The sequence below is a fragment of the Hyla sarda genome, chromosome 1 (genome assembly GCF_029499605.1).
Source record: "Hyla sarda isolate aHylSar1 chromosome 1, aHylSar1.hap1, whole genome shotgun sequence".
NCBI classification, from domain to species: Eukaryota; Metazoa; Chordata; class Amphibia; order Anura; family Hylidae; genus Hyla; species Hyla sarda.
In genome coordinates, this window is record NC_079189.1 from 65,377,487 (window position 1) to 65,405,092 (window position 27,606).

Here is a 27,606-nt window from a genome sequence, read left to right on the forward strand (position 1 = left end):
TTTAATGAAGTAAACGAGATAAAGGTTAGCAATGACTTTTCCTCAGTCTGAAGCGCGGTCCTCATCGGCAGGAAGCAGTGAGGAGGAGGAGGATGACGGAGGTTCTGATTCCATCTCTGCTTCTTTTTCGTCCCTCTCTATAAATAGGGCCGTGGCCATGAAGAAGGCCCCTCCGATGACTGCCATGATGGTGCAGGTCATGAGGGCATACTCCAGGCTGCGGTATTTCAGAAGAGGGGATTTGGCATATCCTCGTTCGTAGGTGTCAGATATCAGGCCGATGAGGTACGGGCTGCCGGCGTCACCTAGGAGGTGATAGATTGTCATCTGCACGGCCAGGGCTGAAGATCTCCTCCACGGAGTTACTACTTTTAGTATAATGTCAGATATGAGGGTGAAATTTACTGACAGAAGCGTCTCTCCGATGAAGATGAAGATGTTGGTGGCAACGAGGCTGATGTTGCCGAAAGTCAATGCCAACAGAAGAAAAGGGGCGGAGAGCATCATCGCGCAGCCACACACAAGCGGGTCCGCCCGTGGGTTGGATTTGCGATATCTTTTACTTATCTCCGTCCCTGCTACAACTCCCAGAATGCCAGAGACTACTGTGACCACACCAAATATTAGGATGTCGTGATAGTCACACGATTCAGCGCGGCAAGGGTCCTTCTCTTGTAGGAGTGTTCGTGCGTGGGTCAGGTATGATGGACCCCATACACCTATGGCTCCCACTATGAAGGATACAGCCGTTGATCCCAGGGTGGTTAACATGAAGCTTCGATTTTTAAATAGTTTTTTCAGATCTGTCATCCATTTGGCAAACTTCGGGGATTTGTTGTTCTTCTTCCCGTTTGTAGTCACTCTTGGAAGCTCCTTTGTGACCAAAATCATCAAAGCCACAGCTATGAGGCCCAGGCCAGGGGTGACCCGAAACGCCCAGTGCCAATCGCCCCTTGCTGCATCAGTAACTTTGGGCCCGATGATGTATCCTAGTCCGCAGCCTACAGGTATGACGGAGTAAAACACGTTCAGCATGCGGGTCCGCTGGTCACTTGTAAAAAGATCTGCAATGATGGAGGGGGCGATGGTGCAGAAAGTCGCCTCTCCGGCTCCAACCAGTCCACTGGTCAGCAGGAAGAGCAGGAAATACCCGTCGGGGATGAATGACAGGGTAAGTGTCATGCTCAGCCAAATGATGACTCCTGCGCAAACAGTATATTTCTTATTACAGTGGTCGCCCAAATATCCGGCAATTGGTGCAACCAGCACATAGCTTCCAATGAACAATGTATTCAATAAGCCGGACAGACTAGCATTGGTGTCATAAGCTTTCTGTATATAAGGCAGCACCCCCGCCACGCTGGAGCGATTTGCATAGATCAGCAAATTAACAAAGGCGAGGATCACTACGGTGATGATGGAACGTGCGGTGGACATCACGCTTAGAGATGGCAGGTTCTGCCTCTCAGGGATATCGCCATTTTCTACATCCATATCACTATAGTCCTCCATTGCTTCTTCCTCCTCCTTCAGCAATGGGTCTTGTGGAGAGGCCATGGTCACAGGTCAGAGCCTGAAAACACTAGAGAGAGAGATAAGTGAACACATTAGACAACATGTCATCATTCCTGTCATTATACAATAGATCCTTCATACAGAGCAGAAATGTCCAGCACAGAACCACAAGATAACACTAAGACCATCGCAGCCTCAGAAGAAGACGCTTCTCTATAAGTGTTTTATATGGAGACGTCTTCCCTGAGGTTTCCAATGTCTGATAACCCTGAACCTGTCCGGTCCTAGTAATATCTGATAACCCTGAACCTGTCCGGTCCTAGTAATATCTGATAACCCTGAACCTGTCCGGTCCTAGTATTATCTGATAACCCTGAACCTGTCCGGTCCTAGTAATATCTGATAACCCTGAACCTGTCCGGTCCTAGTAATATCTGATCACCCTGAACCTGTCCGGTCCTAGTAATATCTGATAACCCTGAACCTGTCCGGTCCTAGTATTATCTGATAACCCTGAACCTGTCCGGTCCTAGTAATGGCGGATTATAAGGGCTTGGCTGTATGGTCACTGGGTCATGGGAAGTTTATACTGTAGATACAATTGGGCTATCCTGCTATATACATTTACTATTAATGAACCTACCCCCACCTCATTGGGATCTATCCGTACCCTATATGACTTTCTGCCACTAGTTGATTTGAAAAATGTTTTCCCTTTCGGAGTACTCGGAGTATTTCTATTATTAATACACACAGAATACTATTATATACTCTTATATTTCTGCCCTAATCTTTCTGTCATTCTTTTACTACACCACCAAATCTTTCTCATAGACTTATATCTTTTAGAACTTCATGAATTAGGACTCATTTTCTTGGGGCCTTTTTTGGGCATAATTGCATTTTAGCACTTTTGCAAGAAAAAGCTCTGGTCATGATACTATCTGTGCGTTTTATTATGTTTAATGCCTAAGCCAAGTATTATCACAATGCTATGAGAAATATAACTTTTGTTATGTATATATGAATAGAAGAGGCTGAGACTTACCTTGTGGTTCTCTCTTCAGACAAGGAACGGTCAAAATCTCGAATTCTCTATTGCAAATAGAAACTCTCTAACAATACTTTGCACCACAGGTTGTGAATGCAAAACACACTGAAGAGACTGCAGCCGGCGCGCACCTCCTTGTACAGCTTACGGTGACATCATCACAAGCATGTGTGACATCACAGGGTTCTAAACCATCTTCAGGTATGTGTGTGTATGTATATATATATATATATATATATATATATATATATATGTGTATATATATATATATATATATATATATATATATATATATATATAGTAAATGTGAGTGCAGAGTGTAATACCTTTTTTATTGGACTAACAGAATTTTGTAGATACAAGCTTTCGGGATTCCTCCCTGATAATTTAGCAAGTCCATTGATCATTAGTCCTTGACTATTGGACTTGATAAAGGGAGGAATCCTGAAAGCTTGTCTCTACAAAATTCTGTTAGTCCAATAAAACAGGTATTACAAGATACTGTAAAATTTTTTGATTTGTGTGTATATATATATATATATATATATATATATATATATATATATATATTAATATACACCTAGAAATACATCAAGTGCATAAAAACATTTTAGAAAAATATTACTCCAGGCCTGCCGTGTATATCGCCGTACTTCACAGTGTCTTCTTAGTTTATGTATTTTAATCTTTTGACCTTTTAACCCCACCAGGGCCGGACTGGGGATGAAAAACAGCCCTAGAAATAATTGCAGACCAGCCCCACAGCCTAGATGTATCCCTTTACAGTACACTAATATTTATATATATATTTTTTATTTATTTATTTATTTCCTCGATATATATTTTGAGGAAATAAATTGCTTCTGTATTTCACTATGCTGGAGCAATTTATATATGTGTCAATTTTCCATGCATTATAATACTGTATATGTCTATATCAGTCATACATTTACCAAGTAACAATAGTATGGGAGGAAAGGAAATATTACCATCACACTGTAACTGACCAAGTCCTCTATACTTAGACTGATATTAACAATAATGAGGAATATTATCGCCATACATATTACCATCATACGGTTACTGGCCAAATCCTGTATACTGACCAATATTACCAATAATACCAGTATACAGGGAGGAATATTATCACCATTTATATTACCTTCATACTGTTGCTGACCAAATCCTGTGTACTAGTGTTTCCCAACCTTTTTCGGCTCGGGGCACCCCTCCGAAATTTTTTTTTTTTGCGGGGCACCCTGACCGAAGTTGACGAGCAAAAAAATAATAATAATAATAATAACAAAAAAAAGCTGCAATCCACACAAATGCCAATATCTATTTATTAGTGGGTATGTAGTTTAAAGTGCTGCTTTATACAACAACTCACATGTGACCTCTTCTCTGATCAGCATCGTTCGTCTGGTCCAGACCGCCCTGACCATTTCTTCCAGCCAAAACTCTTCACTGTTAAACCTGCAAAACAAATCTATTAGGCTCTATGGAGTATGGGGGGTGAACATGGGTGACATGTGGATGGACAGGGATGACAGAGGGGTGGACAAGGGTGACAAAGAAGGGTGTGGGAGGGGGATGGGCATGGGTGAGGGAGAGGGGGTGGACATGGGTGAGGGAGAGGGGGTGGACATGGGTGAGGGAGGGGGGGATGGACATGGGTGAGGGAGGGGGGGATGGACATGGGTGAGGGAGGGGGGGGGGGGTGGACATGGGTGAGGGAGGGGGGGGATGGACATGGGTGAGGGAGGGGGGGGATGGACATGGGTGAGGGAGGGGGGGGGATGGACATGGGTGAGGGAGGGGGGGATGGACATGGGTGAGGGAGGGGGGGGATGGACATGGGTGAGGGATGGGGGGGATGGACTGATCACATGATGGTAACATCATCGCAGGTCCTGTTACAGCCTTACAGCGCACACTAACTTCCCTTCCCCCTGTGGCGCCGGGGAGGGAAATTTAAAAAAAAATCACGGTTGGGAATCACTGCGCTCTGGATGCGCAGGTACTAGGTTTAGTGGCGGGGCTGGGAGCCTACAGCTCATTGCTCCGCCTCTCTCTTAGAGTCAGCACCTTGTGTGAGTGAGCAGCCACTGTGTAGCCGCACACAGGCCGGCCCCTGCCGGCCCTCTGTGCGGTCGGCCTAGCGGGAATTTTCCCGGTATCCCGTTAGGCCAGTTCGGCCCTGAACCCAACTAGGACCAAGGGCATCCTAGGACTTAAGGGCCCTCAGCGTTTCTGTTCACCACCGGTAACAGGGCGATGAACGGAATGGGATGCCTGCTGAAATTGTTCAGCAGGCATCCCATGTCAACGCCTGGGGTGGTCCTGAGACCCCCCTCCCCCTCATGTCAACGATCGCGATCTGCGACGATTCCGGGTAAAACGGGTCTCCAGTGACCCGGTGACCAGGAAAATAAGGAGGATCGGGGCTGACAAGACTGCCCTGTTCCCCCTGAACGGATAGGAGTGAGGTGGTAGTCCGGGAAGAGCGGGGGAACTGTGCTGGGAAGTTTTGCAAGATTTAGAGGGGTACAGTTTGGAGATCACTGTGCAGTGGTCTATAAACTGTGGCCCTCTAGATCTTGCAAAACTACAACTCCCAGCATGCACGAACAGCAAACGGCTGTCTCGGCATGCTAAGAGATGTAGTTGTGTGCCTCCAGCTGTTGCATAACTACTACTCCCAGCATGCTCTTCGGCGATCAGTACATGCTGAGGGTTGTAGTTTTGCAAAAGCTGGAGGCACACTGGTTGGAAAATACTGAGTTAGGTAGTCTGTCTGTCAGGGTACATTCATGTCTGTCAGGGTACATTAACACAGGTGGGTTTACAGTGAGTTTCCTGCTTCAAGTTTAAGCTGCAGCAAATTTTCCGTTACAGCTCAAACTTCTAGCGTCCTAGCGGGAAACTCACCATAAACCCCCGCCCGTGTGAATGTACCCTAAAAACACTACACTAACAAAAAATTAAGGGTAAAACACTACATGTACACCCCCTTACACTGTCCCCTCCTTCCCCAGCAATAAAAATTAAAAACATCTCGTACGGCAGTGTTTCCAAAACTGACTGTCCAGGGATGCTTTGAGTATAGCAACAGCTGGAGGCACCCTGTTTGGGAATCACTGGCGTAGAATACCCCTATGTCCACCCCTATGCAAATCCCTAACTTAGGCCTCAAATGCGCATGGCGCTCTCTCACTTCAGAGCCCTGTCGTATTTCAAGGAAACAATTTAGGGTCACATATGGGATATTTCCATACTTGGGAGCAACTGTGTTGCAACGTTTGGGGGGCTTTTTCTCCTTTTACCCCATATAGAAAGGAAAAGTTGGGTTCTACACCAGCCTGTTGGTGTAACAAAAAATTTTTTTTACACTAACATGCTGGTGTAGCCCCATACTTTTCATTTTCACAAGAGGTAAAAGGAAAAAAAAGACCCCCAAAATTTGTAAAACAATTTCTCATGAGTACGGAAATACCCCATATGTGGACGTAAAATGCTCTGCGGGTGCACAACAGGGCTCAGAAGTGAGAGAGCGCCATGTACATTTGAGGCCTAAATTGGTGACTGCACAGGGGTGTCTGATTTTACAGCGGTTCTGACATAAATGCAAAAAAATTAATACCCACATGTGACCCTTTTTTGGAAACTACACACCTCACGGAACGTAACAAGGGGTATAGTGAGCCGTAACACCCCACAGGGGTTTGACAAATTTTTATTAAAGTTGGATGTGAAAAAAAATATATATATTTCACTACAATGCCGGTGTTAACCTAAATTTTTCATTTTCACAGGGAAAATAGGAAAAAAGCTGAATGTTGCTCCTTCTCTTCTGAACATTGTAGTTTGCCCGCAGAGCACTTTACATCCACGTATGGGGTATTTCTATACTCCTCAAGAAATGGTGTTACAAATTTTATAGGAGAAACTATTACCCCTTGTAAAAATGTAAAATTTGGGGGGAAAAAACAGCATTTCAGTGGAAAAATAATTTAATTTACACATCCGATTTTAATGAAAAGTTGTCAAACAACTGTAGGGTGTTATGGCTCACTGTACCCCTTGTTACTTTCCTTGAGGGGTGTAGTTTCCAAACTAGTATGCCATGTTTTTTTTTTTTTTTGCTGTTCTGGCACCATAGGGGATTCCTAAATGTGACATGCCCTTCAAAAACCATTTCAACAAAATTCTCTCTCCAAAAGCTCAATGGTGCTCCTTCTCTTCTGAGCATTGTAGTTCGCCCGCAGAACACTTTACATCCACATATTGGGTATTTCCATACTGACTTAAACAAAAAGTCTTCAAACACCTGTGGGGTGTTAAGGATCACTGTACCCCGTGTTACGTTCCTTGAGGGGTGTAGTTTCCAAAATAGAATGCCTTGTGGGTAATTTTTTTTTGCTGTTCTGGCACCATGGGGTCTGCCTAAATGCGACATGCCCCCCAAAAACCATTTCAGGAATCCCTCTCCAAAATCCCATTGTTGCTCCTTCCCTTCTGAGCCTTGTAGTGCACATGCAGAGCCCTTTACCTCCACATATGAGGTATTTCCTTACTCGAGAGAAATTGGGTTACAAATTATGGGGGGCTTTTTCTCCTTTTACCCCTTGTAAAAATAAAAAAATGAGTATACAAGAACAAGTGTAAAAAATTAAGATTTTGAATTTTCTCATTCACTTTAATGCTATTCCTGTGAAACACCTAAAGGGTTAACAAACTTTCTGGATGTCATTTTGAATATTTTGTGGGGGGCAGTTTTTATAATGGAGTCATTTATGGGGTATTTCTAACATGAAAGCTCCTCAAATCCACTTCAACTGAACTGGTCCCTGAAAAATTCCGATTTTAAAATTGTTGTGAAAAATTGGAAAAATGCTGCTGAGCGTTGAAGCCCTCTGATGTCTTCTAAAAGTAAAAACATGTCAACTTTATGATGCCAACTCAAAGTAGATATGCTGTAGATGTGAATCAATATATAATTTATTTGGAATATCCATTTTTCTTATAAGCAGAGAATTTCAAAGTTTAAAAAAAATGCAACATTTTAAACTTTTCATCAAGTTTTGGAATTTTTCACCAAGAAATGATGCAAGTATCGCTGAAAATTTTGCGAATAAAATTCGTATTGCGAATATTCGCGAGCAACACTAGTAGTAAATAGTACACTACTTGGTTTTATGTATGCCCTTTGCAATGATGAGCGCACTGTTAAGCATATTTATACGCAGAAAAAAACTCTTTTTTTTGTTGTATACACCAGCAGGTGTATACTAATGTGTGGAATAGCACTGAATTTAGCACAGAGACAGAAATACAGATACTAAATAGTACACTACTTGGTTGTATGTATGCCCTTTGCAATGATGAGCGCACTGTTAAGCGTATTTGTACGTAGGAAAAACTTTTTTTTTTCTTTAATACACCGGCAGGTGTCTAACATGTGGTATAACACTGAATTTAGCACAGAGACAGAAACAAAGGGAGTATATGTGTTACGCCGAGCGCTCCGGGTCCCCGCTCCTCCCCGGAGCGCTCCCGGCGTTTACCTGCTCGCAGCGCCCCGGTCAGACCCACTGACCGGGAGCGCTGCTAAAGTGTGCCTAGCAGGGATGCGATCCGCGATGCGGGACGCGCCCGCTCGCGGTTCGCATCCCAGCCCGCTTACCAGACCCGTCTGTACGGTCCCGGCACGCGCGGCCCCGCTCTCTAGGGCGCGTGCGCGCCGGCTCTCTGCGATTTAATGGGCCAGTGCGCCGCTAATTGGCGCCTGGTCCAAATAAGTGTAATCACCTGTGCACCTCTCTATATAACCTCACTTCCCCTTCCCTTCCTTGCCGGATCTTGTTGCCATTGTGCCAGTGAAAGCGTTCCTTGTATGTCCCAAGCCAGTGTTCCAGACCTCCTGCCGTTGCCCCTGACTACAATCCTTGCTGCCTGCCCTGACCTTCTGCTACGTCCGACCTTGCTCTTGCCTAATCCCTTGTACCGCGCCTATCTCAGCAGTCAGTCGGGGTTGAGTCGCTATCGGGTGGAACGACCTGGGGGTTATCTGCCGCAGCAAGTCCATCCCGCTTTGCGGCGGGCTCTGGTGAATACCAGTAACCCCTTAGACTCCGTTCCCCTGTTACGGCCCACGTCATCACCCCACTGACACAGAGGATCCACCACCAGTATCCTCACAGTACCCGGATCCTGACAGCAGATCCGGCCATGGATCCCGCTGAGGTCCCGCTGACAGTTGTCGCTGACCTTACCATGGTGGTCGCCCAGCAGTCGCAACAGATAGCGCAACAAGGCCATCAGCTGTCTCAACTGACTGTCATGCTACAACAGCTTATACCACAGCTACAGCAATCATCTACTCCGCCAGCTCCTGCACCTCCTCCGCAGCGAGTGGCCTCTTCCAGCCTCCACTTATCTTTGCCGGACAAATTTGATGGGGACTCTAAACTTTGCCGTGGCTTTCTCTCGCAATGTTCCCTGCATTTGGAGATGATGTCGGACCAATTTCCAACTGAACGGTCGAAGGTGGCTTTCGTGGTTAGTCTCCTGTCTGGGAAGGTCCTGTCATGGGCCACACCGCTCTGGGACCGCAATGATCCTGTCACTGCCACTGTACAGTCCTTCTAGGCTGAGGTTCATAGTGTCTTCGAGGAACCAGCCCGAGCTTCTTCTGCCGAGACTGCCTTGCTGAACCTGGTCCAGGGTAATTCTTCTGTAGGCGAATACGCCATCCAATTTCGTACCCTCGCCTCTGAATTATCTTGGAACAACGAGGCCCTCTGCTTGACCTTTAAAAAAGGCCTATCCAGTAACATCAAAGATGTGCTGGCCGCACGAGAAATTCCTGCCAACCTGCATGAACTTATCCATTTGGCCACCCGCATTGACATGCGCTTTTCCGAAAGACGCCAGGAGCTCCGTCAGGATATGGACTTTGTTCGCACTAGGCGATTTCTCTCCCCGGCTCCTCTCTTCTCTGGTCCGCTGCAATCTGTTCCTGTGCCTTCTGCCGTGGAGGCTATGCAAGTAGACCGGTCTCGCCTGACACCACAAGAGAGGACACGCCGCCGCAATGAGAACCTATACCTGTACTGTGCCAGTACCGAACACTTCCTGAAGGATTGTCCTATCCGTCCTCCACGTCAGGAAAGACGCACTCCAATTCCGCACAAAGGTGAGACAGCTCTAGGTGTGAACTCTGCTTCTCCACGTCTTACTGTGCCTGTGTGGATTTCTTCTTCTAACTCCTCCTTCTCAGCTGTGGCCTTCTTGGATTCAGGCTCTGCAGGAAATTTTATTTTGGCCTCTTTCGTTAACAGGTTCAACATCCCAGTGACCAGTCTTGCCAGACCTCTCTACATCGCTTCAGTTAATGGAGAAAGATTGGACTGTACTGTGCGTTACCGCACAGAACCCCTGTTAATGTGCATTGGACCTCATCACGAAAAAATTGAATCTCTGGTCCTCCCTAACTGCACTTCTGAAATTCTTCTCGGACTGTCTTGGCTCCAAAGCCATTCTCCTACCCTTGACTGGACCACCGGGGAGATCAAGAACTGGGGTGCTTCTTGCCACAAAAAATGCCTCACGTCTGCTCCCAGTCCCGCCAGTCAAACCCCTGTGGCTCCTCCTATACCAGGTCTCCCCAAGGCCTATTTGGACTATGCCGATGTTTTTTGCAAAAAACAAGCAGAGACTTTGCCTCCTCACAGGCCTTATGACTGCCCTATTGATCTCCTTCCTGGTACTACTCCACCCCAGGGCAGGATCTATCCTCTGTCAGCTCCTGAGACACAAGCCATGTCGGATTACATCCAAGAAAATTTAAAGAGGGGATTCATCCGCAAGTCTTCATCCCCTGCTGGAGCGGGGTTCTTCTTTGTCTCCAAAAAAGACGGTTCCTTACGGCCATGCATCGATTACCGCTGTCTTAATAAGATCACTATAAAAAACCGCTATCCCCTGCCTCTTATCTCGGAACTCTTTGACCGCCTATGTGGCACTAACATCTTCACCAAATTGGATTTAAGAGGTGCATATAATCTCATCCGCATCAGGAAAGGGGATGAGTGGAAGACCGCATTTAATACCAGAGACGGACATTTTGAATATCTGGTTATGCCCTTTGGGCTCTGCAACGCCCCTTCTGTCTTCCAGGACTTTGTGAATGACATTTTTCGTGATCTGTTATATACCTGTGTTGTGGTTTACCTGGACGACATTTAGATTTTTTCTTCTAACCTCGAAGAACACCGCCGTCATGTCCGTCTTGTGCTCCAGAGACTCCGTGACAATCAATTATATGCCAAGATGGAGAAATGTCTCTTTAAATATCCTAGAAAGGGAAGAGATTGGCATTCAGTCTCTGGCCAGCGACTTCAAATGGACCCAGACAAACTGTCAGCCGTGTTAGATTGGCCACGCCCCTCCGAACTCCGAGCTATCCAACGCTTCTTGGGGTTTGCCAATTACTACCGACAATTTATTCCGCATTTTTCCACCATTGTGGCCCCAATTGTGGCCCTAACCAAGAAAAACGCCAACCCTAAGTCCTGGCCTCCCCAAGCGGACGAGGCATTCAACCGTCTCAAAACTGCCTTTTCTTCCGCTCCTGTACTCTCCAGACCTGATCCATCTAAACCCTTCTTGCTGGAGGTAGACGCCTCCTCGGTGGGAGCCGGAGCTGTACTCCTACAAAAAAAACTCTTCTGGACATAACATTACTTGTGGTTTCTTTTCTAAGACCTTCTCTCCGGCGGAGAAAAATTACTCCAATGGTGATCGAGAATTGCTGGCCATTAAACTAGCCCTCGAGGAATGGAGGCACCTGCTGGAGGGTTCCAAATACCCAATTATCATCTACACGGATCACAAGAACCTCTCTTATTTTCAGTCTGCCCAACGGCTGAACCCACGCCAGGCTAGGTGGTCGTTTTTTTTTGCCCGTTTTAACTTTGAGATTCATTTTCGCCCTGCTGACAAAAACATCAGGGCTGACGCCCTCTCTCATTCCTCTGATGTCTCTGAAACGGAAGCCCCCCTGCAACACATTGTTCCTCCTGAGTGTCTGATCTCCTCTTCCCCAGCTTCCATCAGACAAACACCTCCTGGAAAGACTTTCGTCCCCCCATGCCAGCGCCTCAAGATCCTCAGGTGGGGACATTCCTTGCAGCTCTCCGGCCATGCTGGCGTCAAGAAGTCCATCCAACTCATCTCTCGATTTTATTGGTGGCCTACACTGGAAGCAGATGTTGCTGATTTCGTTCGGGCCTGTACAGTTTGTGCCCGGGACAAGACTCCTCGCCAGAAGCCTGCCGGCCTCCTTCATCCTCTGCCTGTCCCTGAGCTACCATGGTCTCAGATTGCCATGGACTTTATAACGGACCTGCCTTTATCCCATGGCAACACAGTCATTTGGGTGGTCGTTGATCGTTTCTCCAAGATGGCACATTTTATTCCACTTCCAGGCCTTCCTTCTGCGCCACAGTTGGCGAAACAATTTTTTGTGCACATTTTTTGCCTTCACGGGCTTCCCACGCATATCGTCTCCGATAGAGGCATTCAATTTGTGTCGAAGTTCTGGAGAGCTCTCTGTAATCAACTAAAAATCAAATTACATTTCTCGTCTTCCTATCATCCCCAATCCAATGGGCAAGTAGAGAGAGTTAACCAGGTTCTTGGTGACTATTTGCAACATTTTGTTTCCTCCCGCCAGGATGATTGGGCCGATCTTCTACCCTGTGTTGAATTCTCGTATAATTTCAAAGACTCTGAATCCTCCGCCAAATCCCCGTTCTTTGTGGTGTACGGCCGTCACCCTCTGCCCCCTCTCCCCACTCCCACGCCTTCTGGTTTGCCCGCTGTTGACGAAGTTACCCGGGACTTCTCCACCATCTGGAAGGAGACTCAAAAATCCCTCCTACAGGCCTCATCCCGGATGAAGAAGCATGCCGACAAAAAAGAAGAACTCCTCCTGTCTTTGCTCCTGGAGACAAAGTGTTGCTCTCTGCCAAGTATATCCGCTTCCGTGTCCCCAGTTATAAACTGGGACCACGTTATCTTGGACCCTTCAAAATCAAGTGCCAAATCAATCCTGTCTCCTACAAACTCCTTCTTCCCCCTTCTCTCCGTATTCCTAACGCTTTTCATGTTTCTCTCATTAAACCGCTTATCCATAACCGCTTCTCTCCCAAGGTTGTCGCTCCAACTCCTGTCTCCGGGTCCTCCGATGTCTTCTCGGTTAAAGAAATTCTCGCGTCTAAGACTGTCAGAGGTAAAGAAAAAAAAATTCTCGTAGATTGGGAGAATTGCGGTCCTGAAGAGAGGTCGTGGGAACCCGAGGATAACATCCTCGACAAGGACCTCATTCACAAATTTTCGGGTTCCAAAAAGAAGGGGAGACCCAAGGGGGGGGGGGTACTGTTACACCGAGCGCTCCGGGTCCCCACTCCTCCCCGGAGCGCTCGCGGCGTTTACCTGCTCGCAGCGCCCCGGTCAGACCCGCTCAGACCGGGAGCGCTGCGATAGTGTCCCTAGCAGGGATGCGATCCGCGATGCGGGACGCGCCTGCTCGCGGTTCGCATCCCAGCCCACTTACCAGACCCGTTCCCCATCAGTACGGTCTCGGCGTGCGCCGCCCCGCTCCCTTGGGCGCGTGCGCGCCGGCTCTCTGCGATTTAAAGGGCCAGTTTTTAAAGGGCCAGTCGACCACGTTTTTGCCTGCGGTCGGGAAACCGCATACGGCCGAAAACGAAGCTGACCGCAGGCTGTGGTTCACTCCGGTCGGCTCATAGACATACATTAAATACGGTTCCCGAATACGGCTGAGTGCGGGCGCCGCAATTAAGCCCCGCCCCCCTCCTCCCAACCGTATACGGGAGCCGTATTTAACAAAACCCAGCCTAAAGTGTGGTATAACACTGAATTTAGCACAGAGACAGAAAAAAAGGTGGTATATGGTACGCTATTTGCTTGTATGTAGGCCCTTTGCAATGATAAGGCCACTGTTAAGCGTATTTGTACGCAGGAAAAACTTTTATTTTTCTTTAATACACCGGCAGGTGTATAACGTGTGGTATAACACTGAATTTAGCATAAAGACAGAAAAAAAGGTAGTATATGGCACGCTATTTGCTTGTATGTAGGCCCTTTGCAATGATAAGGCCACTGAAAAAGCATATTTGTACACAGGAAAACCTTTTTTTTTTTCATACACTGGCAGGTATATAACGTGTGGTATAACACCGAATTTAGCACAGAGACAGAGTAACTGGTGAAAAATGGTAAAAAGGCACTAAAGTCCACACTAATTTGACTTATTTCTGAACAGCAGCAGGACCCAACTGGGCAGCACCACAGAATTTTTTTTTTTACAGGGATTAAACCCTAAATTGCACTCTGTCACACAATTGTGAGAATCAGATTTGTGGAGCAACAGAAAAAACTCAATTGGGCTGAAAAAAGAGGAGATTAGATGCTCCATACAGGTAAAACAGCTGTGAGATCTATGACGCAGGTGACTGCTATGCAGCACCTCTATGCCTGCTATATGGAGTAAGGAGAATACGAGGTTTTGCTAGAATCGTTCTTGGTCAGAACTGCAGCAGCACTGTGCCCTGTGTCTTTCCCTAATGCTGATGTCACCGCTGCATATATGCTGTATAACGCCGTTGTATGCGTTCAGCACGCAGACGTGCAGTCACTTCCTTTCCCTATCCTGTGCATAGTTTAATGAAGCAATTCGCGCGATAGAATTGAGGCGATATTCGTATTCGTTGCGAATCGAATTTTTCATGAAATTCGTTACGAATTCAGGTTCGTCAACTTCGATTCGCTCATCTCTAATTAGTAGATCAGACAGAAATGTAAATTCAGAAGTCTCCCCAACGCCTGTCACCACCAAACAGTGCATTGTGGGAGTTCACATGGCACATGGCACTCATATGTTGGGCCATGTGCTACGCAGTAAAATGAGCTAGACAGGGCAGACGTATTTCCTTTGCCTGATAGAACAGTGGCTTTGCTTTGCATATTTTATTAGGTAAAGGCACAAATCATTACCAGCTCTCTGAATTGCCAAGGTAGTCCTCGTATGTCAGTTTTACAGCTTCCATGGGCACAAAATGAGGTGAGGAGTGTAAGGCTCTGTTGATATTACAAACAGCAACAAAGAAAGGATTTCCAGCTTCCCCAACATATGTAGTTAAATCGTAGACTTTTAATTAGATCATCTTAAAACATGGAAAGCAAAAATAGAGATGAGCGAATCGAAGTTGAATCGAAGTTGAAAACCCTAATTCGTTACGAATTTCATGAAAAATTTGATTCGCAACGAATATGAATATCGCCGCGATTCTATTGCACGAATCACTTCATTAAACTCCATTTTACAGCGTTCCAGGCTATTGTAGAGCTAAGATGGCGGATCCACATGTGAGTACATGGGGCAGGGGATTATGGGAGGGTGGGAAACAGCGGCGGGAATGAAGGTAGGCGGGCTGACCCTGAATCACATGTGAGATGCAGCCTATCAGTGTTCACTGACCCCTGTGATGTCACAGCCCCTATATAATCGGTGGCTATCTTGCCTCTCTTCATTTCATCTATGCACTCAGATGGAGAGGACGGGACTGCGTGTGTGTGAATAGCTCATACCACGGCGTTACACTGCAACTGCTAGTCACATCAGCATTGGGGAAAGGCAGGAGTGCAGAGAGCTGTGCTGTTACACTGAGAAGGATCATTGATAGCTAAACCTCCTATTCACGTTATTGAGCATTGCAGCAGAGAGGGGCAGATAGCTGTCAGCTGCCTCATACAGATCTCCAAGCTGCCTCATACAGATCTCCAAGCTGCCTGAACTTTCTGAAGCATCTTATCTCCTCATTTGTCAGCTCTATTGAGTTTTTTTGCTCCACAAATCTTCTGCTTCTCAGAATTGTGTGACAGAGTGCAATTTAGGGTTTAATCCCTGGATTTTTTTTGGGTGGTGCTGCACTGTTGGGTCCTGCTGCTGTTCAGAAATAAGTCATATCAGTGTGGACTTTAGTGCCTTTTTACCATTTTTCACCTGTTACTCCTGTCTCTGTGCTAAATTCAGTGTTATACCACACGTTATACACCTGCCGGTGTATTAAATAAATTTTTTTTTTCCCTGAGTACAAATACACTTTTTCAGTGGCCTTATCATTGCAAAGGGCCTACATACAAGCAAATAGCGTACCATATACTACCTTTTTTCTGTCTCTGTGCTAAATTCAGTGTTATACCACACGTTATACACCTGCTGGTGTATTAAAGGATTTTTTTTTTTTCCTGAGTACAAATAAGCTTAACAGTGGCCTTATCATTGCAAAGGGCCTAAACACAAAGCAAATAGTGTACCATATACTACCTTTTTTTCTGTCTCTGTGCTAAATTAAGTGTTATACCACACGTTATACACCTGCCGGTGTATTAAAGAAAAAAAAAAGGGCATACATACAACCAAGTAGTGTACTATTTCGTACCTGTATTTCTGTCTTGGTGCTAAATTCAGTGCTTTTCCACACATTAGTATACACCTGCTGGTGTATACACTTAACAGTGCGCTCATCATTGCAAAGGGCATACATACAACAAAGGAGTGTACTATTTAGTAACTGTTATTCTGTCTAGTGCCTATATACTTTGAAAGGACAGCAGTAAGTAATCGCCTGCTGCTGTTCTATACCCTCATAAACGCACTAAGTATGTCAGGCAGGGAAGTGCCAGGACGTGCACAGAGAAGGGGCAGAGGCCTACATACGTCAGGCAGAGTTGGCAGCAGACTTGGGGCGAGTGGCAGGAGGAGTCGCAGCAATAGGCCTGAGCTCCCGTTAACACCCAGCGGTCGTGTCGTCGACCCATCTCTCTTCGTCAATTGTTTTGCACACTCATCCCCATCATCACAAGCGACATCTGACAACCCCAGTCAAGAGTCGGTGGGTTCCTCAGACACAACCCTGAGTTGGCATGGCCAGGGAGCAGTCCCGTAATCCCATTGCCTTTGTCCTATGCTGTTCCCTCTCCCAAAGAAGTATCTCATGCTTTGGGTTCAGCTCCATTATTTAGTCAGGACGATGTAATAGAGGACAGTCAGCATCTAATGGGCAGCCAAGAATGTGAGGAGACATGCGTCCCTTGCTCCGCAAGGCGGCCAAGTAGTGATGCGGAGAGTGACGTGGGAGGCGGTGTTTCAATTGTTCAGGGTCCTGAGGCAGACACTGTTGTGGAACACGAGGAGGACATCAGTGACGTGCACACATCTTTTGATGATGATGAAGCCGATCGCAATTGGGAGCCGGGTGCAGAAGCCGGGGTTTCATCATCATCAGGAGAAGAGATTTGCTCTTTGTCTATGAGGCAGCAAGGCGGTAGCATGATTTGCAATCAGCGTGGTGGTGGCAGTAGTGGAAATTCAGGAGCCAAACATGCCAGGGGGAGACCACCTGCTTCGCTGCAAGCTACCATTCAGGGAGGTAGTGGAACAGGGGTTTCTGAAGACGGCGCCAATAGCGGTGAAATAGTGCGGACTGCGGATGGGAAAATCAGCTACTCTGCGGTGTGGTTGTTCTTCATAAAGAATCCGGAGGACCTTAGCGTAGTCACATGCAAAATCTGTGGGCAGAAAGTGAAGCGTGGCCAGGGTCCCAATCTCGGCACCACGGCTCTGCGTCAACACATGATTTGCCACCATAAAGCGGCCTGGGATAACCATGGCTCCGAGGTAGTGGTCCAGCCTGCCGCATCACCCAGTGGCCATCCACTCCCTCCGTCATCCAGCCAAGGCTCCACCACCTCAGCCGAAGGGAGCATTGTGTCAAACCCTCCTTCTTGCGCACATGCTTCCTCCGCTCGCAGTCAGCCATTCTACCAACAATCGATCGGCGAAGCCATGTCCAAGAGACAACAGTATGCGCCCACTCATCCAACGGCGCAGAAGTTGAATGTGCTCCTGTCCAAGTTGCTGGTGTTGCAGTCCCTCCCTTTCCAACTGGTGGACTCTGCAGCTTTCAGGGAATTGATGGCTTGTGCCGAGCCGAGGTGGAGAGTCCCAAGCCGTCATTTCTTTGCGAAGAAGGCAGTACCAGCCCTGCATAAGTTTGTACAAGAGAAGGTGGGCCAGTCCTTGAGCCTGTCGGTGTGTTCAAAAGTGCACGGCAGCACCGACGTGTGGAGCTGTAACTACGGGCAGGGACAATACATGTCTTTTACGGCCCACTGGGTAAATGTTGTTCCTGCACAGCCACAACAGCAACTTGGACAGGTCACACCGCTTCCTCCTCCACTCTCTCGCTCCCAGGCAGTTGGCCCTTTTACAGTGTGCGCCTCCTCCTCCTCCCCCGTGTCCTCGGCCTCCACTGCACATCCAAATCTCGGTGGCCCTTCATCGTACCACGTGTGTAGGGCACAGCGGTGTCAAGCCGTCCTGCACATGGTTTGCCTTGGCGAACGGAGTCACACAGGGGAGGAACTGCTGAAGTTCATCAGGGAAGAAATCCGAGTATGGCTTACTCCACGAAATCTGGAACTGGGAACCATGGTGACCGACAATGGGAAGAACATTGTGGCCGTGCTGCGACAAGGAAGTGTGAACCATTTGCCCTGCATGGCACACGTGTTTAATCTGGTTGCCAAGAAATTTATCAAGTCTTCACCCCATTTGCAAGACGTCCTGACAATGGCAAGGAAACTGTGCATGCACTTCAGCCACTCAGACACCGCCAAGCACACTTTGCTTGAGCTGCAGCGTCAGAACGGTATCCCACAACATAGTCTCATTTGTGACGTTGCCACACGTTGGAATTCCACCCTTCATATGTTGGACAGACTATACGAACAAAGAAAAGCCATCACGGATTTTTTGATGATACTCCCCTGTGTAACTTCAATGTGAACGAGTGGCAGCTCATACGTGACACCTGCCGTTTGCTGAGGCCCTTTGAGGAAGCCACATTTTTTGTTAGTCGCTCGAATTACGCCATGAACGACGTAATTCCACTCCTAGATTTACTCCAAAAAATGATTGAAAACATGGCTGGTCACGGCAATGGAGATGTTGCGCCTACATCAGAAGGCTACATGAGTCCTGTGGGGGATGAACTGGAGGAGGATGATGAGGGGCAGAGCGGAGCACAGTTTACGGTGGATGAGATGGCCGGTGTTTCTGGTCATTGGACAGGAGAGGAGGAGCAGGAGCAGCCAGAGGAGCTGGAGGGTTATTACGAGGGAGGCGAGACAGAGGACCCAGACACACCGTGGCAGTATGCAGTGGAGATGGAGGCAGGTAGTCCCAGCGAGTCACTGTCACAAATGGCACAATGCATGCTGAGTTGCTTGCGTAGTGACCCCCGAATTGTCAAAATTCGTCAGCGCGATGACTTCTGGATCTCTACCTTATTAGACCCTCACTACAGGCCCAGAATGGGGGCCTTTTTTACACCCACTGAGAGGGAGGACAAACTGACCTACTTCAGGGAGCTTCAACGTAGTCGGTTGGCCGATGCCTATCGGCCACATGGTCCATCCACTCGCAGGTCTGACTCGGGGGGCCCTCTGCGCTCACCTTCCACTGCCACGGCTACTGGGGAGGGGAGGGGTGGCAGGAGCAGTACCGGCTCAATCAGCAGCAGCCTGAGTCTACAGTCACTGATGAGTAGCTTCCTTCAGCCACATAGTGAAGCTACTCATCAGCAGCAGGTGGACATGGAGCAGGACCTGAACCAGCAGGTGGTGGCTTACCTCGACATGACCCTGCCAACAACCGTTGAAGATCCGCTGGACTTCTGGGCAGCCAAACTCGATTTATGGCCGCAACTAGCGGAGTTTGCCATGGAAAAGCTGTCCTGCCCGGCCAGTAGTGTGCCATCAGAGTGGGTGTTTAGTGCAGCAGGGTCCATAGTCACCCCAAGGTGAACTCGTCTGTCCACTAAAAATGTGGAGAGACTGACGTTTGTCAAGGTGAATCAGGGATGGATCAGCCAGGATTTCCAGCCACCAATGACAGATGGGTCTGAGTAGATTGACCATACTCCTACAACAACATTTTCTCTATTGTGGTCTGGGGCAGACCTGGGGATTGTATGGCCCGCTTGACACATACGGCCCTTTAATTGGCTGTGACCGGCCCGCGCTGCTTGGGGGACAACTATGCTGCCTAATCTGGGGGACATCTATGCTGCCTAATCTGGTGGACAAGTATGCTGCCTAATCTGGGTGACATCTATGCTGCCTAATCTGGGTGACATCTATGCTGCCTACTCTGGGGGACAAGTATGCTCCTAATCTGGGGGACATCTTTGCTGCCTAATCTGGGGGACAAGTATGCTCCTAATCTGGGTGACATCTATGCTGCCTAATCTGGGGGACAAGTATGCTCCTAATCTGGGTGACATCTATGCTGCCTACTCTGGGGGACAAGTATGCTCCTAATCTGGGTGACATCTATGCTGCCTAATCTGGGGGGCAACTATGCTCCTAATCTGGGTGACATCTATGCTGCCTAATCTGGGGGACAACTATGGTCCTAATCTGGGGGACATCTTTGCTGCCTAATCTGGGGGACAACTATGCTCCTAATATGGGGAAAACTGAAGCTTCTGGCCTTGGGCCTATAATTTTTTGAAGTTTAGCAGTAGCTAAATACATGCTTAATGCAAATGTCAACATTGATCTTTAAATGTAAGGGGTTGGGAAACCCTCTTGGGTACTGCGAATGACTGATCCAGACTCATTCTGTGTCTTTCACAAACTACTTGCCTCCCTGGTGCCTCAGGCCTTGGGCCTATAATTTTTTGAAGTTTAGCAGTAGCTAAATACATGCTTAATGCAAATGTAAACATTGATCTTTATATGTAAGGGGTTAAGAAAACCTCTTGGGTACTGCAAATGCATGCTCCAGACTCATTCTGTGTCTTTCAGGAACTACTTGCCTCCCTGGTGTCTCTGGCCTTGGGCCTTACATTTTTGGATGTTTAGCAGTAGCTAAATACATGCTTAATGCAAATTTCGACAATGATCGTTAAATTCTCGGCGCTCTGCCAGGGCCTTCTCCTACCCCTCCTGGGCCGATCCGAGGACCTCACTAACCAACTCACTAACTAATTCAATCGCTTATAGAGACGGGCGGTGTGTACAAAGGGCAAGGACTTAATAAACGCCAGCTTATGACCCTCACTTACTGGTAATTCCTCGTTTTAAGATTAAATAATTGCAATCACAGATCCCTATCACAAACTGGTTTCAGCGTGCAACACGCACCTGTCCTTGAAAGATAGAGACACGCTAATCCATTCAGTGGAGCGCTAGTGCGGCCCAGGACATCTGAGGCCATAACACACCTGTTATTGCTCGATCTCGCAATTGATCGGGCAAGGTAAGGGGTTATTAAAGCCTCTTGGGTACTGCTGATGCCTACTCCTGACTGCTCCTGGTGCAATGTATGGGGTAATTAAACACTCTTGGGTAGTGTTATTGTTAAATTTACTGGTAATTTTATCAGTAATAAAATAGAATTTTGCAGAATGCTAACCGTTACACAACGGAACGCTTGTTGCGTGTGATTTTTTAATGAAAAAAAAAATAGATGGAGAGGGATTAACTCTGCTTAATCATTTTTGGCGAATAGAATCCTTTTGCCATCTGATTTTTTGGAGACAGATGCACTTACACACATGCAGTAATTTTTTTAACCAAATTTCAAACATTGTGTGGTTTATTACTTTTGAGAAGAATGTCTTCGGGTGGTCCACCATCCTGCATTATAGAGTCTTCTGAACTGCTGTATATGCGCTTGTTTTAACAAAAAGGTATTTTGTCAGACAATTTCAAAAAAAAAATTGTGTTTTTTTTGGGGTGGATTGTGAAGCCTGAGTGACGGGTGTGTAGTGTGTATTCGTGCATCAATCAACTCCAGTCTGTGTCCGTTAGGCAATATATGGGTTACTGATGCAGCAGAGGTGGGGCCTTCGTCTTGGAATTTCAATTATTTAAAATTTTTTTACATATTGTGTGGTTTATTATATTATAGAAGAATGTCTTTGGGTGGTCCACCGTCCTGCATTATAGAGTCTTCTGAACTGCTGTATAAGCGCTTGTTTTAACAAAAAGGTATTTTGTCAGACAATTTCAAAAAAATTTGCGTTTATTTGGGGTGGATTGTGAAGCCCGGGTGTGTACTCGTGCATCAGCCAACTCCAGGCTGTCTTTCAGGCAATCTATGGGTTACTGATGCAGCTGAGGTGGGGCCTGGGTCTAGGAATTTCAATAAAAAAAAAAAATTCAACAATTGTGTGGTTCATTATTTTTGTGAAGAAAGTCTTTGGGTGGTCCACCGTCCTGCCTTATAGAGTCTTCTGAAATGTTGGATATGCGCTTGTGCTTACACAAAGTTGTAAATAAATAAAAAATGTATACAATTTTGTTGATTTTGGGGCGGATTGTGAAGCCCTGTGTGTACTGGTGCATCAGCCAACTCCAGGCTGTGTCCTTCAGGCAATAAATGGGTTCCTGATGCCGCAGAGGTGGGGCCTGGGTGTGGGAATTAAAAATTTTTGGATTGCGGGTGCTACAAAAAAAGATGGACACACCCTAATCCGTTCAGGGGAGCGCGCCTGCGGCCCCGGACATCTGGGGGCATAACAAACCTGTTATTTCTCGATCTCAGGAGAAGGGGGGTTCATCATCGGGAGAAGAGAGTTGCAGGTTGCCCTTGAGTCAGCAAGGCGGTAGCACGATTGGCAGTCAGCGTGGTGTGGCAGTAGTGGAAATTCTGGAGCCAAACGTGCCCGGGGGAGACCACCTGCTTCGCGGCAGCTTACCTTTACGGGAGTTAGCGGATTACCAGCACCGGTCGATGAAAGTTAGAGACACGCCAATCCGTTCAGTGGAGCGCGCCTGCGGCCCCGGAAATCAGAGGGCATAACACACCTGGTATTGCTCGATCTCGCAATTCATCGGGCAATGGTAGGATATTATTAAAGCCTCTTGGGTACTGCTGAGGCCTACTCTTGACTGCTCCTGGTGCAATGTATGGGGTAATTAAACACTCTTGGGTAGTGTTTTTTTTTTTATTTACTGATAATTTTATCAGTAATAAAATAGAATTTTCCAGAATGCTAATCGTAACACAATGGAACGCTTGTTGCGTGTGATTTTTTTATGAAAAAAAAAAAAATACGGACAGGGATTAACTCTGCTTCATCATTTTGGGCGAAAAAAGTCCTTTGGTGATCTGATCTTTTGGAGACAGATGCGCTTACACACATATTGAATTAGTTTTTGTAAAAAAAATTCAAACATTGTGTGGTTTTTTATCTTTGAGAAGAATGTCTTTGGGTGGTTCACCGTCCTGCATTATAGAGTCTTGTGAACTGTTGGATATGCGCTTTTTCTTACACAAAGGTATTTCTTTAAAAAATTTCAAAATTTTTGGGAGGGGATTGTGAAGCCCGGGTGTGTACTGGTGCATCAGCCAACTCCAGGATGTGTCCTTCAGGCAATATATGGGTTCCTGATGCTGCAGAGGTGGTGCCTGGGTCTGGAAATTTCAAATTTTTGGATAGCGGGTGCTATCAATGAGAAATCTTTGACAAAAATGTCATATATTGTGTTGTTTTTTTGGGGGGGGATTGTGAAGCCCTGGTGTGTACTCTTGCATCAGCCAACTCCAGGCTGTGTCATGCAGGCAATATATGGGTTACTGATGCCGCAGGCATGGGGCCTGGTTCTGGAAATTTCAAATTTTTGGATAGCGGGTGCTACCAATGAGAAATCTTTGACAAAAATTTCTCATTGTGTTGATTTTGGAAGGGGGATTGTGAAGCCCTGGTGTGTACTGTTGCATCAGCCAACTCCAGGATGTGTCCTTCAGGCAATATATGGGTTACTGATGCCGCAGAGGTGGGGCCTGGGTCTGTTAATTTCAAATTTTTGGATAGCGGGTGCTACCAATGAGAAATCTTTGTCAAAAATTTCATATATTGGATTGTTTTTTTGGGGGGGATTGTGAAGCCCTGGTGTGTAGTGTACTAGTGCATCAGCCAACTCCACGCTGTGCCATTCAGCCACTAAATGCTCTCCTCTTGCTGCCAACATGTCCACGCTATGTCATTCAGTCACTATATGGTCTCCTGACACTGATGCCACCACCAGGCTCTGTCATTGTGCTGCGGTGCGGCAGTTATTCTAAGAGCAATGCCGGCAATCTGCATGCTATTCTGAATAACAGTATTATTTCACTACCCCAGCACACTCCATATGCATTTTAGGACACAGCAAAGTGTTCTATACCCCTATAGAGGCTGTATGTAGGCTAGAAATAGCCTTTTTTACATCGATTCGCCGCGAATAAATTCGGATTGAAACAAACTTTTCGGGAAAATTCGGCGAATCGGCCGAATCGAATTTTTGAAAAGTTTGCTCATCTCTAATTAAAAACAAAAAAAACACCAACGTGTTTCAAGATTTTAGAGCTCTTACTCATAGTACAAGATACAATACAAAAGAGAGCATGCTTATATTAGTTACAGCAGGGCATGAGACTGACTCCAGATGAGGCAACCCCCCATCAGTGCAATAGAAAGTATACGCCCATTGTGATGTGTGTTATCACATGACAACTAGATCCACGGGTTAATCAAAATGAGATTGAATTAAAGCAATTGCATGAAAGAAAAATAATCTGCTATAAGGGTGTGAGGAGCAGGGCAGATGTAATTACCCTAGGGGCAGATGGCATTAACCCCTTGTGTTTGTGACACCAGGGCATGGTTTATCCTTAACCACCCGAAGGTATACCGCTGGATCCTGGGCTAGGCACGGGGGCAATGAAGACACTGATGCCAAGTTACGGACAACGGTAGCTTTACTGAGGGTAGACAGTTGTTACAGTCTATGCAGTACAGCCAAGGACCAATGAGGTGACCAGTGACACAGAGACCTTGCAGGTTTGTTGAGACTTGTAGTTGGACTGGAGAATTTAGTGCAGGTCATACTGGGTAGACGGATGACTTGACTGACTTGTGACTGACAGGATGGTGACTTTATCTTACTTGCACTTGACTTGTGGCGGCAGGACTTGACTTGAGGCCTCCACTACTCTGGACACACACTCTAGGCACCACTTGACTGGACCTCAGCAGGAAGCAAGAGAGAAGCTAGCTCCACCCAGGGCTTATATGGGGGAGACTAGCAGAGAGCCCATAGGTCACTCTGGGAGTCAGCTGGTCACTGGTACCTCCTGGTTAACAATCACATGGTACATTTTATTAAAGGTACAACACATCTTTTAATATCCAACATATATACAAATCAGAAAAAAACTACAGGGGGCCCTGGAGACACTTAGGGGCACTGCCTGACAGGGCAGGAAAGGTACGGGGCAACACCATCCCATATTGGGCTACCACAATTACTTAAACCATAATGCAATATCTATGTTTGTAACTTGTAATGCATGTGATGTTTTAGATGTGGTGCTTGCGGTGTGAATGATGTAATGCACAGTTCGTGATGCCAGGGTAACATTAACAACCACATTCCAAGGTTTAGACAGTTCTCCTGGGCCAAGCGCTAAGAACAATACCACAGATGCAGGGTTACGGAAAACTATTTTACTGAGGCTGGAATGTTGGTTAAATCCTTTACAGTACAGATCAGAACAGGGGAGATGCAGAGTAACCCAAGGGAGCGTATTGCCTTGCTGGGACTTGTAGTTACCCTCACTTGACTATATTATGGTTACTGTAGACTTCATACTTTAGCTTTAGGCTTGTGACAACCCACGCTGACTTTAGAGTGACTAAAGAATATTCCCCCAGAGCTTCTAGCTTATCATCAAGCTTGAGACTGTACGTGTGCGATGGGGTTCTTGAAAAATTGCAAGGCTGTAGATTTTAGACTTCTTCTCAGGCCTTCTAAGGATAAAGGCGGGGGTATCCCATTCAAGATCACCTGGTTTACTCTGCATGACTTCTCTGACTTCTCTTAAAGGGGTATTCCGGTGGAAAACTTTTTTTTTTTTTTTTTAAATCAACTGGTGCCAGAAATTTAAACAGATTTGTAAATTACTTCTATTAAAAAATCTTAATCCTTTCAGTACTTATTAGCTGCTGAATACTACAGAGTAAACTATTTTCTTCTTGGAACACAGTGCTCTCTGCTGACATCACGATCACAGTGCTCTCTGCTGACATCTCTGTCCATCTGGAATGCTATCCCTCAATCCCTCAGACTCAACAACAACATCCATAGTTTCAAACGTGGCCTGAAAACACATCTCTTCAGACAGGCCTATAACAGTCTCTAATTGGCCTCAACATATCCTCAACATATCCCCAACATATCCTCAATATATCCCCAACATATCCCCAACATATCCCCAACATATCCCCAACATATCCCCAACATATCCTCAACATATCCTCAACATATCCTCAACATATCCCCAACATATCCCCAACATATCCCCAACATATCCTCAATATATCCCCAACATATCCCCAACATATCCCCAACATATCCCCAACATATCCCCAATATATCCCCAACATATCCCCAACATATCCTCAACATATCCTCAATATATCCCCAACATATCCCCAACATATCCCCAACATATCCTCAATATATCCCCAACATATCCCCAACATATCCTCAACATATCCTCAATATATCCCCAACATATCCCCAACATATCCCCAACATATCCCCAACATATCCCCAACATATCCTCAACATATCCTCAACATATCCTCAACATATCCCCAACATATCCCCAACATATCCCCAACATATCCCCAACATATCCTCAATATATCCCCAACATATCCCCAACATATCCCCAACATATCCCCAACATATCCCCAATATATCCTCAACATATCCTCAACATATCCCCAACATATCCCCAACATATCCCCAACATATCCCCAACATATCCTCAATATATCCCCAACATATCCTCAATATATCCCCACACCTCTTGTTTGAATAGTTATTGTGTAATATTATGTCTGATACTTGTCTTTGTTTGTACCCCATAATTGTAAGCGCTGCGGAATCTGTAGGCGCTAAATAAATAAATAAATTTTAGGAACTGTCCAGAGAAACATATGTTTGCTATAGGGATTTTCTCCTACTCTGGAAAATTCTTAAAATGGACAGAGATGTCAGCAGAGAGCACTGTGCTCGTGATTCAGTAGAGAGCTCTGTGTTCCAAAAAGAAAAGATTTTCGTCTTTAGTATTCAGCAGCTAATAAGTACTGGAAGGATTAAGATTTTTTAATAGAAGTAATTTACAAATCTGTTTAACTTTCTGGCACCAGTTGATTTAAGAAAAAGTTTTCCACTGGAATTACCCTTTAAAGGGGTACTCCGCTGCTCAGCGTTTGAAACAAACTCGTGACATTATAGCCCCACCCCCTCATGATGTCACATCCCGCCCCCTCAATGCACGTCTATGGGAAGGGGTGTGACTGCTGTAGACTTGCATTGAGGGGGTGTGGCGTGACATCATGATGGGGCGGGCTATTACATTTCGAGCCACCTGCTGCCGATACCAGCAATCAGAACAGTTTGTTCCAAGCACTGAGCAGCAGAGTACCCCCTTAAGGTTACATTAACACTGATAAACATATGCATAACACAAAATAAACAGCAGCATAACAAAATAACATTTACCCTAGAGCAGGGGGCCCAGAACAGTGACACTGGAGGTTCCTGAGGGAACATTTACTGGACAGGACAAGATCCTGTATTGGGTCACCACAAACTCCCCCTCTTGAAACAAGCCATCCTCGGCATACAGTCCTGGAGTGTAAAGGTTGCTGAAGGTATTAGAATGCAAAAACATAGCATTAGTGCAAATATTATCTCCTGAGTCCTGAGATAAGGAACAAGACATAAGTTCTTTTTGAAAAAAGGTTGATCTGGAAAGTTGGTGTCTTTGATGTATACCACATTTGATTATTTCCAAGTGCCATGAATTACACTGTAGA

At 46.2% G+C, this 27,606-nt stretch overlaps 1 protein-coding gene across 2 annotated transcripts; it reads right to left on the reverse strand.

Moving 5' to 3' along the window:
* On the reverse strand, positions 1–27,305 carry LOC130355212 (protein spinster homolog 1-like). 2 transcript variants are annotated; one of them, XM_056555192.1, is made up of 2 exons: positions 27,290–27,305; positions 1–1,582 (listed from the first exon to the last, which is right to left on the reverse strand). In XM_056555192.1, the coding sequence occupies exon 2, from the start codon at positions 1,555–1,557 to the stop codon at positions 43–45; it is 1,515 nt and encodes a 504-aa protein (XP_056411167.1). In that variant the 5' UTR covers positions 1,558–1,582; positions 27,290–27,305; the 3' UTR covers positions 1–42. The 2 variants fall into 2 exon arrangements, with proteins under 2 accessions (XP_056411167.1, XP_056411166.1); XM_056555191.1 differs by lacking the exon at positions 27,290–27,305 and adding an exon at positions 2,564–2,659.
* Positions 27,306–27,606: the final 301 nt, after the last annotated feature.

Excerpts from the sequence above, each read along its gene's own strand:
- LOC130355212 (XM_056555192.1), bottom strand. The coding sequence starts at position 1,557 with ATGGCCTCTCCACAAGACCCATTGCTGAAGGAGGAGGAAGAAGCAATG.